At 31.8% G+C, this 16,142-nt stretch overlaps 1 protein-coding gene and 1 pseudogene across 1 annotated transcript; one reads left to right on the top strand and one right to left on the bottom strand.

Annotated features, from left to right (window-relative positions):
- Window positions 1-10,352: 10,352 nt before the first annotated feature.
- Window positions 10,353-15,367, bottom strand: LOC110730634 (annotated as a pseudogene).
- Window positions 15,368-15,394: 27 nt separating this feature from the next.
- On the top strand, window positions 15,395-15,832 carry LOC110730633 (protein TonB-like). Its single transcript, XM_021910452.1, has one exon. The coding sequence runs from the start codon at window positions 15,395-15,397 to the stop codon at window positions 15,830-15,832; it is 438 nt and encodes a 145-aa protein (XP_021766144.1).
- The last annotated feature ends 310 nt before the right edge of the window (window positions 15,833-16,142 follow it).

The following is a 16,142-nucleotide window of genomic DNA, read 5'->3' as shown; positions in this document are numbered from 1 at the left end:
CCAATAAAATGTAGGTCAAACACCTCTATATCCTTGTAACTCCTAAATTATTTATGATTAAAATAGATCTGATAAAGTATAAAATATATTTCTAGGTCTCAATCATTAGCTTTTAAATTTATGATTAAGATGAGTCTTTAACAAGATCATTTGTTATGACATCAATTTTTTTATTTTTTTTTTTATTTTTTGGTAGTTTATACCGGTGAAAAGGACGGAATTTCGCAATATCACGTGAAATGAGTCTACTATATAATAGGACAATTATTGTCTAATATATCGATTCATATGAATTATCACATGCTCAAGATTAGGGCAAACGATTTTTGATGTAATACTATTATTATTATAATTATAATTATTATTATTAGTATTATTATATATAATAAAATAATCTATGCAACATTATTGACGCTGAATTATTAATACTAGTACATCTTTCTAAACTCGGTAATCTATCAATTCAAGATAATTATTCATAACCAAATAAAGTAACCCGACACAATAATTCAGAAGCTTCCAAATTCCAAACAGACTATTGTCGTTGAATCAGCGTATGACAAACTCATCAAGATTCACGTGTACGTAAAATAGTATTAATATATACTTCCTCTATCCCAATAATTTTGCAATAAGGATGAAATTACGCATCTTAAAACATATTTGATATGTTCAACATCTATAATTATATAAGAATAAAAAATTTAGAAAGTTGATATTGTAAAAGTATTTTATGTGACGAATATAATAAGTTCACACATGACTATATTTTACTTAATGTATAAATCATATTATATGGTCAAATAAGAGTGATAAATAGTGCAAAAATCCAATTGTTGCAATAATATTGGAACGGAGGAAGTATGAGGTATTTAGAATAACAACTAGTTAGTGTCCCGGGCGATACCCCGAGTTTAATTTTTTTGATGACTGTAGAAGTGTAGATATAGTGATGATTCGAACTTATGAAATTTTTTAAATTATTACTCCGTTTTACACAAATTAAGAGATCTTGTATATGACTATAAATTATTATTCCACAATGTCTTTTTCCTAGAATTTTCTACTTAGAATTTGAAAGATTATTTCAAAATTTTAAATAGCATATATATTACACAAATTAAGAGATCTTGTATATGACTATAAATTATTATTCCACAATGTCTTTTTGCTAGAATTTTCTACTTAGAATTTGAAAGATTATTTCAAAATTTTAAATAGCATATATATTGTGAAAATTCTAACGTATTCTTATGACTTTTGACTACCACAATTTTTTAAAATGTACGGTTGAGATTGTTTTGTTTTTTGATTTATTTTTAATTAGTAATTTTAATTAAAAATCACTTTTTAATTATTTAATATTTTTTTTTTGTTTCCATAATTTCTAAAATATTAAAAAATAATTTCTAGAAGATAAAAATATATTTAAAATAATCAAAAAACTATTTTTAATTAAAATTACTAATTAAAAATAAATCAAAAACAAATAATCTCAGCTGTCCATTTAAAAAAAAATTGTGATAGTCAAAAGTCATAAGACTACATTAGAATCATCTATATTGAAAATCAATGAGCAGTAATAAAATTTTGTAAATGCAAAACTAATAGTTAGAGAGAATAAATAACAACACCCTTTTGTTGCTTATTCTACGACACCATCTGTTTTTTTTTTCACCCCCCTTATTCTGCTCATGGTCTCCCTACCCTACTTAATTGCTAATTCTGACATTCATTAGCTTAGGATATTTTATTTATCAAGTAAATCATATAAAGAGTCCTATCTATGTTTCATTTTTTTCATCTTGTGATGCTTCTTGGTTTTTTTTTTTTTTTTTTTTTTTTTTTTTTTTTTTTTTTTTTTTTTTTTTGACAGAGTGAAGCTTCTTCGTTATTTGCACGGAGTTGCTGTTTTTCTGCATCTTCTCCTTGCATAGGATTATTTCCCGAGTTAAGAAGCTTCTTTTGTTCAGTTCCCTGTCAAAATCTCAAACACACACTGAAAACTTAAAATTCACTACAACAAAAAAGGTTCAATTATGTTAAAATCATAAATTTTCATGTAATCATCACTTAATCATATGAAATTCAGCTCAAAATCAATTCGAGAATCACTCTAATACGTCAAATACATAGATTAAGGTGATCTATTGTAAAAAAAATTCACTGAATTACAAAATTTTTACTAACACCTAGTTGACATACTACTAAAATTAACTGACAGTGTATTAAAGACATGCACATCTAATCACAGAAGATAAGATGACAATATAAAACGCTCAACTTGTGTTTTTAAAAAAAGTGTAGGAAGTCAAATTAGAACAACCAATACAAAATTTACTTTTCTTTATTCTGGTTTTCTGAATGTGATCAAAGACGTTTAGGTGATTTTTGATCACTCCACGACAATAGTTACCGCCACAGATCAATAAATTGAAGGTACTTTCAGAGCAAAACACCTTTGCTTGTTCACTCAACCGCCTGTCATTCTGTAGTCAAATCGCCCGGGACGATAGCTACGATGACACACCTTTGCTGCAAAATATGGATAGTATTATAGTAAAAGGTTAAGTGTTAGTACTAATCTCACACATATTAATTTTGCTATTAATTCCACAAGTTCAGCTATAAAATATGTAATTGTTAAAATGAGGCAATTTAACAGTTTTGTCTAATTAATTACTTTTTTTGGCGATTCTAATTACTCTTTTAATGATTTGAGTTGAAAAAAAAATTACAGTTACAAACTTTATAACGATTACTTATTTAACTAATTTATAATATCTCAATTATTCTATTTAATGGTTTAATTATAATTTTACAATCAAGACGATTAAATGATTCTATTTAACAATCAAGACATTAGAAACCCAATTTAACTTAGGATACTTCATGATTCTATTTAACAATCAAGACGATTAAATGGCCTTCCCGTCCTCTATAACGCCGACCACCAATGTACGAACACCGCGAATCTGATATTTTTTGGAGTTTTCCTTGGTTGAATCATGAAGATTCCATTTAATTTTGATAGAAAATTTTTAGACTTTTGGACTTTGTGTGGATAGCTTTTGTTTCGTGAGAAACACAGTGAGTTGTTAGGAAGAAGATTGAAGACCAACCTTTTTTGTTTATTTATTTTTTATTTATTGTTTTTGAAAGAAAACAATATTTTAGTAATAAATAAATGCAGATGATGGAAAAAGAAGTCATAAGGTACATAATATGCACATTTTAGAATAAGGTAATGTAATTTTTATTTTTATTTTTGACGGAAAGGTAATGTAATTGGGTATATGATTAATGGTTTTAATTATGCCTTAGTGGTATTTATTGTAGAGACATTGCTAATTTAATAGAGTGAATATATTGAAAACGGTTATTTCACAAAAAAACCCCTGAGTTTTTCGCTTATTCACAATATACTACCCATGAAACTTTCTAAATACACTATATACCCTAGACTTTAACAAAAATTTAAAAATCAAAAATTAATTTGTTTTTTAAAAAAAAAAAACCCAACCCACAAACCCCAGCCAACGCCACCGTCACTGCCTCCACCGCTGCCTCCCCTAAACCTTTCGCCGGCGTTGGCGTGAATCTCCCCTAAACCCCTACGCCGGCCCGACCCTGACCCTCCTAAAAGGGCCCTTCCCGTTCCCCCAAACCACCATCCCCGCAACCTAAAACCCCTCTCTTTCCCTCGAAAAAAACCTCCCTCCCCACCTGTCGATGTCCCTAGCCCCCCTCCCTCGAACCGGCGAACCCAATTCGCCCCTCCCCCTAACATCTCCGCCCCTTTCCCCCCCAAACCACCACCTCGAAACCATAAACCCCAAAATCAAAATTTAAGGTTTCGATTTGGGGTTTAATGGTTTCGACTGTTCTGTTTAGTGAGGTGGTGGGGCGATCGCCGGCGTGGGGGAGGCCTTGCGCAAGCGGGAGGGAGTGTGGCCGACGCTGGAGTGGGGAAATAGGCTAGTCAGGGCTGGTTGTGGTGGGGCGAGGAAGGTGGCTTGGGTTTGGCTGATTTTTTTTTTTTATATTTTTTTTTAATTTTTGATTTTTTTGAATTTTTTATTATTAATTAAATATATTAAAAAAAAAAACAACGAATCAGCAGATGCCATGTGGCACAATTAGTCCTTAATGACTAACGGAGTTGGCGTCCGTTAGTCATTTGGGTATTTGAGGTAGTTTTGTTAAACTCGGGGGTATGTGCTGTATTTGAAAAGTTTCATGGGTATATTGTGAATAAGCAAATTAGTTAGGGGTGTTTGGTGAAATAACCGTATTGAAAAGGTTTGATGACGTGGCAATTTAATGATGTGGCTAAGTAAGGAAAAGAAAGTGACACATGGCGAATTAGAACTCCTTTCCTTTGAGTTTTAATAATAATATTGATTATAGATAGATGTTTATGCTTAAGCAAATAAGGGTATGTACTATGTTGTCCCTTCCACTTACCCTTAAATATCACTTCCCAAATTATTTATACGAATTGTAATAAGGTTACCAAACATTTTATCAAGGTCACATACTGATGTGACGATGAACGAAAAATAACAAAGTTTTCAACTTACAAGGCTACAAGCACATCTTCATTTTAAAATGCACATGATGAAAATCTGTACTATTCACACATTTTTACCGTCACACATTTTTATAAAAGAACAAAAACAGTATAATTATGTCAAGTTTTGTTATATCGATACATTATTCCAAAATACTATTCCTTTTCTACTTGTAATATTTTACTTTCTATATCGTTACATTATTCCAAAATATTATTCCAAAAGCATAATTATATTTAATTTCTTTGTTTATTCATTTGCTGATGATTGAATAAATATCTAGAAAATCACATGAGTATTTTCATCACAGAAACAACTATGCATTAATGGATTTCAAACCGAATTAGTACAGTATTGACTACTAAGATTTTATTGATTCAGATGAAGTTATTTTATTAAGACGATTGTTGATCAAAGCTAAATGTAATTAGTTCCAAGGTGATATGTTATTATGGTGAAATTTTAGATTTATTAGGAATTGTTTGTAAGTATCGTTTGACTATATATTATATTAATGAATTTTTTTTTTCTACAAAAAATTACTTTTAATTACTTGTACATTATTTATTTAATCCACTTTGACTAGTTTTGATAATTATATCTAAGTAAAAATGGTCAATTGAGATCTTGTTAAATTACTCTCGATTTTTATTTTATAATATTAAATTTTACATATTGTTAAATGAAGTTATTAGTGACATAAATAATTTATTGGCAACCGGAAAAAGAAAAGTGTTGCAAATAAAAAAAAAATCAAAGGAATTATAATTTTTATGAAAATATAATCAAAGACATTAATTATATATTGATATGAATTGTAAAATTCTCCGCTTTGAAAATATAAATTCGTGGAAGAATTAACGGGTAGAAAATATGATGATTAATTAAAAATAACATGTTATTTATCTATCATATCCGTGTTATTTTTTGGTGATTACCTATAACACTATAATTTATAAGTCAATCAGCTTCTCTGCTTTCTTCCCTATACGTATTCGTATAACAGCTTATATTATTTTTGTTTCTCTATTCAGTTTATTTATGAAATCTCAACAATGATTGATTATGTGAGCGCAATCTCCTCGATTAGGTGGTTTGGTGCTATGAAGACAATGTAGTAATGGGACAATTAAAATTAAACCTTTCAGCGTGTTGAAAGCCACAGAACAACATTACCTTATTCAATTCAAAAGTTCAATTATTGTATTTTGGACACGATTTTCCAGTTTAGAACATATTTCTGAAATATGTGACACTCCTAATATGGATTTTTTTATTGTAGGCCTATGTCGTATCCCTTTGTACGTTTTCCATTAAGAGTATTTAACAACCAATATTTCTACAATTTTACGTGCATTATTACATCTATATGAAATAATTATAATCCACAAGATCATAATAATTCATAGATGGCCCATTCCAACACCTAATTTTTGAAATGATTCAACTTTTACAACTATTAAAAGATTAATCAATTAATTAATAACTAAAAAAGTGATTAGGCAATCTTAAGAAGCATCCAAATTTCAGATACTCCATATAATTTTTGTCTGTGAATTGGCATATATTATAAGATCCCCATCATAAATCACGTGTAATAATAAATTATCATCCTAAGGATAAGATTATAGGGAGAATATATCCCTTTTATTTGACCTATGATTAAGGATAGGATACCCTAAAACAAAATCGGAACCTGTTAGGAATCGTAGGTTCCGAAATCGAAATGTGTATAAGAAGTTCCGATTCCGAGTAATAAAATGAAGAACCTGTTGTAACAGTTCCTCAAATTGAGAATCGGAACTAATTGTTATTTTTGGGCCTTTGTTGGGCCACACCACACGCTTTCCTTGACTCCCAATATAATATTAAATTCTCTGGGTATTAGCACGTATGTGTTTTTAGGTACTTTTCTAAGAGGACTCATACTAATAAAGTGTGTTCTTACTTAAAACTTATGGTCTCATATTCACCTAACCATCTAGCAAAGCCACTATCAAATCTTCAAGCACGAAGCCACATAGGGCCATTAAGGGCTTACTGCATATCACAACCAAAGACTTGTATTCACGCCTGATATGCTCTGCTCATTAGGTCACCCATAGGATTTCGTGTTGTATGTGTTTGTCCCACCTGAACCATTGGCTCTGATACCACATGATGGGCCTTACAACTTGTTTGGGTAATGAAAAGGGAAGGAAAAGAAGGGGAGGGGAAGAGGAGAGAAGGGAAAGGGAGGGGAGGAAAGAATAATGAGTTTTCCCTCCAAAACCCTCCAATGTTGGAGAAATTCTAACAATTTAATCCCTCCATTTCTCTCCCCTCTAATTCCCTTCATCCCTAATTTGTTATCCAAATGAAAGATACTCCATCCCTCCATTTCCTTCAATCCAAACACACTCTTAATCATCCAATTTGCTGGGACGCATGCTCAACTTGGCTCCCATATTAATATGATATTGTCACTTTGGGCCTATCTCACATTTGATTTGTTTATAAGCACATTTTCAAATAGTCTCATACTAATGTATTATGCTTTCGTTGTTAAGGAACCGTTCACTTCCTAATTCTTTCCACATGGAACTTAGGATAAATAACCCCAACAATCAATCCTCCGATAGAAGGATCACATTTTTAAGAAAATAAAAAAAATTGAAAGGTACATGTACGATACTAGTAATTCCCCTATCTTAGAAAAAACTACAAGAGTCTAAAAGTCTCCCTATCTCAAGGAAAGACTAATAGATGAAAGAAAAATAAAATTACAGAAAAATAAAATACATAAAATATAATAATAAAGACCTATACTAGAAAAACAACAAAAACAGGCTTTATAAAGAAGCTAAACATATAACTTCTCAAAGAAGCCAAAAGCAAACAACTAATTGACAAAAAAAAAAAAAAAAAGACGACGTCCACGAAGTAGTGGGCAGCAGTAGTGGTGGGGGTGAGGCATCGAAGAAACTGGTGGCGTCGATAGAAGGATCACACAGTATAAACTCCGTATCACCAAACCACTTCAACCAGCCTACAGATACTTTATTTGATTTTATGATGAGTAACTAATGTGGATCCTATTAACGAAAATTATGAAAGAATCCGTCATCATGTAGTGGTGGATCCAACACAAAAACAAAGTAATATAAAAGGTAGCTATTTGCAAAGTTTTAAGCATGGATTAGTATTTCTGCAAAAACTTAAAATTTAGTATTTATTTGGGATCATTTTATTTTTTTTTTGTTCCAGTTTTCTGTTTATTTTTTATAAAACCAAAAACATGAAAATAGGAAAAATTATTTTCATTTTTCTGTAGTCAGTTTTCAAAATCAGCAAAATTATCATGATTTTAATAAACAAAAACCACAGCCATACCAAATGAACCCTTAGTTAAATTATTGATAATTTTTTTTTTTTAAATAATATATCCTAATTAACTAATGTCTGATGGATCTCTTGCAATTAATTGGGCCAGATTAAATGTGATCAAGGGGCGGGCCAAGTCAGGTTCAGGCTGGTCTGAAGGAATATAAGCAACCTTCATAGTCGAGACATAGTTGTCCAAAACCTGCAAAGTTAGATTGGGCTTAGCAGATTTTTCAGGCTTTTTCAAACCGGGCCAAAAAAATTAACTAAATATCCTTAAAATTCATATTGAAGACTAGAAAATAAATATCATTAAAAATTTTAGTTGGGCAGGAACTTTTAGACCAAAATTGGGTTAAGCCCATCTTGACCACCTCTAAGCCAAACCAAGAGTGATCATCTTTTTGTACTTGATTTTAACTGAAGGAAAATAAAAATACACTAAAAAATTTTAAATCAAATTGGTAAGGTAGAATTTATCATACCCATAGTGTATGTATTACACCCTTCGAAAACTACAGTAACTTTATGGAAAGTTTGTCAAAAAGGTGCTTTTAAGTGGTCGATTTTGTGGTAAAGGTCTATATATATATATATAGAGGAAGGCTCATGTAAGAACCCTCCTCTATATAAGAACCCAATCTTATATAAGAACCAATCTCAGCCGTTTATTATATTTGATCCAACCATCTAAAATGATTCTTTAGTAATGACATTTCTGTAATTTAGTTTACTTATGTTCTAATTTTTTTTCCTATGTTCTAAATTTAGTCTACTTATGTTCTAAAGTTTTTTTTTCCTATGTTCTAAATTTTTTCTACCTATGTTCTAAAGTTTTTTTTTCTATGTTCTAAATATTCTTTTACCTATGTTCTAAATTCTTTTGCCTATGTTCTAAATTCAGTCTACTTATGTTCTAAAGTTTTTTTTTTCCTATATCCTAAATTTTTACTACCTATGTTCTAAATTTAGTCTACTTATGTTCTAAAGTTTATTTTTTCCTATGTTCTAAATTTTTTCAACCTATGTTCTAATTTTTTTCTACCTATGTTCTAAAGTTATTTTTTCCTATGTTCTAAATATTCTTTTACTTATGTTCTAAATTCTTTTGCCTATGTTCTAAATTAAATCTACTTATGTTTAAAAATTTTATTTCCCTATGTTCTAAATTTTTACTACCTATGTTCTAAATTTTTTTTTATGTTCTAAATATTCTCTTACCTATGTTCTAATTTTTTTCCCTATGTTTTAAATTAGTCTACTTATGTTCTAAAGTTTTTTTTTCCTATGTTCTAAATTTCTACCTATGCTCTAAATTCTTTTGCCTATGTTCTAAATTTAGTCTACTTATGTTCTAATGTTTTTTTTTCCTATGTTCTAAATTTTTACTACCTATGTTCTAAAGCTTTTATATATATATATATATATATATATATATATATATATATATATATATATATATATATATATATATATATATATAGTTATTTATGAATATAGCCTATGTAGGATTCGAACCTACATCATCTATGCATTTGCATATTGCTCTACCACTTGAGCTAATAGGTTTTTAATATAGATCAACGCCCTCCTATAGAAGCAGAGGAAAACAATCACATGTAGAAACTCAAATGCCTCCATTATTACTACAACAGCCACCATAGCTCACAAATTACCCAACACATGCTCACAAATTACCCAACACAATTACTACTAGGAAGTATTATCAAGTAAATTACATCAGTCTGACAGAGGAAATATAGAGTTGGATGTTCATCCATTGATTCCATTCTGAAAATTGCATAATTAGTTGCAAAACCAAACCAAACCAACACTGATGGCTGACAAAATAATAACTAAACACACAACATGACTTTGGGATAATAATCCAAAAATCACAAGTAACAAAATTGGACATACTAACACTTGCATACTGGTCAAGAGCTTGAATCACACAACAAAAATAGGCAAAAATCAAATAGAGATATTCAGATGCAAATGGTGGCAAAGGGACAATTCCAACTTTTATCATTACATCAAACGTTATTGATGAGCCACACTGATCTAGGGGAAGTTCATAGAAGTTTGGGTGCAACTGGATGGAGTCCTAGATTTCCTTATCAACACTTCCCCTGCTTCTACCACCCCTGCAACACGCACCAGCCCACTTCCACCAATCCACGCACCCCAAAACAACAATTAAACCACCGCCAGACCACCATTTTAGTCCACCAGAGCACCACTGCACGAATAAAAAAAACAATAAATAATCAATAGTAGTGCAGAAATTACCTAATATCGCTAAAATTCGAACACTAAATCTCTGAAATTCGAACACTAAATCTTTGAAATTCGAACCCTAAAGTCAAACCATAAATACGCTGAAAATAAATAAAAACCATCCAAGACAGATATTTATCTTCCATCACCAATTTCACCTTCCAAAACATATAATTTTTCGGACATAGCTGTCACAAGATAATCAAGTCATAAAATTAATGAACATCCTTTCTGATTTGCAATCATTTCATTTGAGGTAAAATAAAATAAATTTAATACTTTTAATCACTGATTAAAAAAATGGTACCAGAAAGCACAGGATGCGCTATATAGATTGCATTAGAATTCCCTGATGAATTCATCTGAATAATTGAGAAGAAAATATTATAAGATACAGCAAAACATCTACAATTCGAATAAAGATGAAACAGTAATTCAACACAAAGTAAACATCCTTCCGATTTGAGGGATGAAGATATATATACCATGATTTTACTGTTGAAATCTACAGAAGTTTCCCTAAAGATATGAGCATCAACCACTGTATCTATCTCATATTCCTCTACAAAAAAATAGAAGAAATAAAAAAAATCGAACTCATGCGAACACTAGGCGAAAAAGGGTCTTTAGCACCGGTTCAAACCCCCCTTTGCGCATCGGTTTTGAACCGTTCCAGATTTGAGGGATGCCAAATCTGTATAGATTTCGCACTGGTTCAAAACCGGTGGCAATTCAATGATTTAGCACCGGTTAACCGGTGCGAAAAGGTGATGGCGTGCTTTTTTTTTTTTTTGTTTTCAATACAATAGGCACCGGTTTGAAGCCTGAACCGGTGCCTTTAACTGTATATTTTTTTCGGCAATAAAGAATAATATGAATACTAATAATAATAATAATATTGATGAGAACCTGTACATCCTGCATTAATTGGACCATTTTTATATTATAATAACAATAATAATAATTATTATTATAATATTATAATAATAATTATTATTATAATATTATAAATAATAATAATAATAATAATAATAATAATAATAATTTCTAAATTGAAATAATAACAATACATAGATATTAATTAATTATCCCAAATGCAATACTAATTACAAACAATACTAAATAATAAAAAAGTGTCATAATTACAAACAATACTAATCAATAATGTAGTTAACAAGTTCAAATAGAAATGATATTTACAAATTAAATGTGATGAAGGACGCCAACATGTCTCGAACTTCATTAAGTTCTTTGCTCGTTAACGGACCTCCCTTTTGAACCTTGCAAAACTTGGAATGAACAAAAAGTATGTTAGAATTAATTACTTAGGTTATGCATGTAAAAATACATTTACAAGTTTAGTTAGGCAAAAATTTATTACTTAGGCCTATTTGACTACTAGGATGCCTATTTCCTACATTTCTTATCAAATTAACTCATTTTTTCTCATAACATGTCATTATTACTTAGTTATAGGCGGCTAAGGCTTGAAATTACATGAATTGAGCATTTCAAGTGTTTTAGGACACATTTTGCTCCAAAATGGCCCAAGTAAGGCCTATTTGACTACTAGGATGCCTATTTCCTACATTTCTTATCAAATGAACTCATTGTTACTCATAACATGTTATTATTACTTAGTTGTAGGCGGCTAAGGCTTGAAATTACATGAATTGAGCATTTCAAGTGTTTTAGGACACATTTTGCTCCAAAATGGCCCAAGTAAGGCCTATTTGACTACTAGGATGCCTATTTCCTACATTTTTGGTCAAATGAACTCATAGTTACTCATAACATGTCATTATTACTTAGTTATAGGCGGCTAAGGCTTGAAATTACATGAATTGAGCATTTCAAGTGTTTTAGGACGCATTTTGCTCCAAAATGGCCCAAGTAAGGCCTATTTGACTACTATGATGCCTATTTCCTACATTTCTTGTCAAATCACATGTTAAGAGCAAATAAACTAAGTCAATGGCATACCTCATCAAGCTGTAGTGTGTCTGTACAACGACTCACTATGTCAAACATGAATCTCATCACGTATAGGCCACAATCAACTCCGTTATCTTGTTGTGCACACTAGCATAGGAACAAAGTACATAAATCAAACATGCATAGCAAATTAGTAACATTTTACGCATTGTTTATTACGAAAATCACAATATCATGTGGCATTACCATCGGTGATTTCCATGTGGGACCTTGAGGAGCTCGACAAATTATCTTCTTCATGACACTATAGAAAAGTAAGTTCAAATTTGATTAGTATGCCTAATAAATGAGTTAGGTAATGATAATCAACACTAGGTAGCTGTATTTACTTTTGCAGTATGTACTTCACGAGGAGCTTTTTTGGATGAGACAATCGAGCTGAATCAAAAAGGAATATTGTGTTACTGGAAACACAAATCACCAGATGTGACTTCCAATCTTCAACACATATCTCACTTTCACTTCCATGCAACATTCAATCAAGATCTTCCAGCTCCAAGCTTTTAAAAAAGGTTTCACGTAGATTTGCTTCAGAAAGAATGTCAGCAAAACCTTGAGCAAAATGGGATACTTGTTCAGAAATAGATGATACAAAGTGATGCTGAACAATAAGGTCAACATATTCCTTACTGTTCTTGCTGTTCACAGAAATGTCTTTTCCTCCAGGACAGAGTTCTACAACATTCCTTTTCCCCAGCTCTTTAATATCAATACTAAATGTCAGCCCTAAAGCCTAAACCATCAGAATCCACAAAATCAACATCCATCTCTAATATTTGTTTGCAGCTACTATAGATGCAAGGATCTGCATCCCGTATATCTTCGATGGAAACTTGTCTTCCTGCCAGTTGCAAGAAAAAGACACGATCCAGAACAACACCAACTTGAATTTTATGCTTCAGAGCCAAAGCAATTACCCTCCCTGAAAATAGGAAGTATCGAAGATGTAGAGGATGTACCTTCGATGCTGCACAATAGATAAAAAGAAATGTTAAGAATAAATATCAGATTTATATTATGGCTTACCCCAAAAAAGAGGTACTAGAAAAGATTTGAAAAACATAAGAAAACAATTTTTTCCCCACCTTAAGCAAGGAAAGTATAGTTTGCATAAACAGTAAGGAGTAAGACAATAAACAGGCTTAACACATCAAAGCAAAGAAACCAAGCTCAATGCACTAATTTATCAAACATTGAGCAAGCACTCTATATGTGCTGGAAAATGATACCTTTAAGTAGGGATACATAACAGAGTAGTACTGACTTAATATTTTGATATTAGGGATATGCATGCTATGATGAAAAACCTTTAAGTTTACATATATTGTGTTAAGATTATCTCTAAGATGCTAACAATATGGAGGTGAGCTACTTGAGTAAAAAAAATGATTCACACTAATGACTCGTGCAAAAGGAAGTTCCCTCTCCCAGTCTCCTGCCTCATTATCTATATTGAGTACTTTCATTCCTCTAGCTTAGTCCTCAACACCCACCATTTTTTCAATGCTTTCCTCAATAGTTACTTTTGAGGAGGCTGCAAAGACCAACTCTGTTTTCCAGACAAAACTTCTACAATACTTACCAGTATAATACCCAATTTTAGATAAGTTTTCCATTGTTTGGTTGCATGAAAAAATATATTGAAAAGGTTATTCTTTCATTTAAAAAAAATAAGAGAGAAAAAAAAAAAAAAAAAAAAAAAGAAAACTAAAACCAAAAGCCACCCCCCTCCATATGACATCAATGTCAACATCCAACTCCTTAACTCCATTAATTGATCAACATCAGAATTCTGCAAGAACCCACCATCTCCATCATATCCACCAACAGATATGCTCTAAACTAAATCAAAAGAGTTGCACAAACAGCACACATCGGATTTTGTTTTGCTAGAAAAATCCTCCGGAGGCAGCTGATGTAATCCTCAAATTTAACTCAGTTATTAGGAGAATATGAGAGAGGGTGAGCGAGCATTGGTCAAGGAATGAAATTTTGGATCTTCCAAAATAAGGGACAATGGTTTTAACAGGATGGAAATACTTTTAAATTCTATATTTCCTATTTATGCAAACTATCCAGGGTAACATTTTATATCCAACAAAACAGAGCCTTACTTAGCTACTTAGCACACAAGGATACTTATTGATGAAAGGACATGGTGAAACACAACTATGTCATTCGAACACGTATTTGAACCCCTATTACCCCACATCTTCACAATTCAGACCAAATGAAAGAAATTTCAATGTGTCAAATAGTAGAAAATACATATAAAGTTGGGTGTTTTCAAGCATAGACAATCAATCATCTGTGAGGCGTATGAAAAAGGATATATTAACACAAGAAACAGGGACTCTCTCAGTCAGACTTCACTCAGACAGATGCAACACTCCACCACAAAGATATACAATGACTGACAACATTTATACACTGATGTAGCATGAACTTAGTGTGCACTCAATCAATGTGACATAAATTTGCTAGAGTTTTATGACAAGTTTCCTTGTGCTAACTCAACTAATGAAAACACAGACACTCTTTATGGAGACAATGTCAGGCACCAATGCTATCAAATTCAATTCAATTCATGGTGGTCATTGTTACTAGTGAAAACGGGAGTGAAAGCATATGAGCTAAGCAGAATTTTTTTATACCAAATTGCACAAGAGACTACAAACACTTGCCTTAGACTAGGGAAGAACCTTCGACGGTCCAAAGGGCAAGATGCAAAAAGAGCTCTTTCTGGATCAAAAATTTGCTTGGCATACTAAGCAAAACCACTCCCTTAAAACCCCAGGACCTGTAGCTTCTTCATTTTTGAATTCCATAAAGAGACCAGCCTGCAGTGTAGACGGGATTGCAGTAGATATATACTCAAATGATTCAGCCAGCAAATTGGACCTGTCAATCAACATCTCGAGCAATTCATCATAATCTTCTCTCACCTCCGGGAACAATAACGATACTAAATGCCTCCTTGGTTGAAAATCCAGGTCATCCTTATGCTTAAGAAGCCAGCTATGGTCATCAACACGCCTGGCATACCTAACAATAAGGCCACACAGTGCTGTCTTACTTTGTCTCAGTGTGGTCCATAAATGGCCTTTTGATTCTGCCTCCCTAAGTGGGTAGTGCAAAATCCCACGGCAAGCATAGTTTTATCTTCCTTTTGCAAGGCTTGAATGAATGCGGCTGATAAGGGAGAATTGAATAAAGCTCGTCAACAAAATCAAGCCGCTTTGGCTCACAATCCACCTAAGCCTTTAGAGCAATCGGCCACCACTACTCCTGCTAATGGCCAAAACAAAAGAGTGAGGAAAAAATTAGATTTTTCCACATCTCCTAAGGCTCGTCCAAGAGAACCTAAAAGAAAGGTTGCTCCTAAACCCGCGCAACAAGTAATAAAAATTAAAGAGCTATCCCCAAATCCTCGAAAAAAGACTCCTTCAAACTCCAAAAAGAAGGGAAAAAAGGTAAAAAGGGCTCCTATTCCCAAATTAAAGAATAATGTGTGGGTCAAGAAGATGGGAAAAGGCGAAAGTTCTAAGTTTGCTGAAAATACTGCAATGGATACTACTCCTCCTTCAACTATCACGATCGAGGATATAGTAAAACCTTAGGGTGTTACACAATATAAGTAGTACTTTTTTTTTTTTGAATAAAGTGTAATCACCACTAGAAGTTTTTATTATTTTTCTTTACTACTTTCTAAGTTCTATGATGTACTTTTGAATGCTTTTGGAACAAAGAGAGCTCTTTTATTTAATTTGTTATTTTATTTGACGGGATCAAAGATTGCCTACGTATTCATATTACGAAATCAAGTCTCGCGTAGTTCTTGTGCAAATTTATTTATATATATATATATATATATATATATATATATTTTTTTTATTTTTCTTTAATCCTACTTGTAGGAATTAAATGAAA

This window comes from Chenopodium quinoa, unplaced genomic scaffold (genome assembly GCF_001683475.1).
Source record: "Chenopodium quinoa cultivar QQ74 unplaced genomic scaffold, ASM168347v1, whole genome shotgun sequence".
Classification (NCBI taxonomy): Eukaryota; Viridiplantae; Streptophyta; class Magnoliopsida; order Caryophyllales; family Amaranthaceae; genus Chenopodium; species Chenopodium quinoa.
The sequence above is the reverse complement of the archived record's forward strand: the minus strand, read 5'-3'. Positions and strand labels throughout refer to the sequence as shown.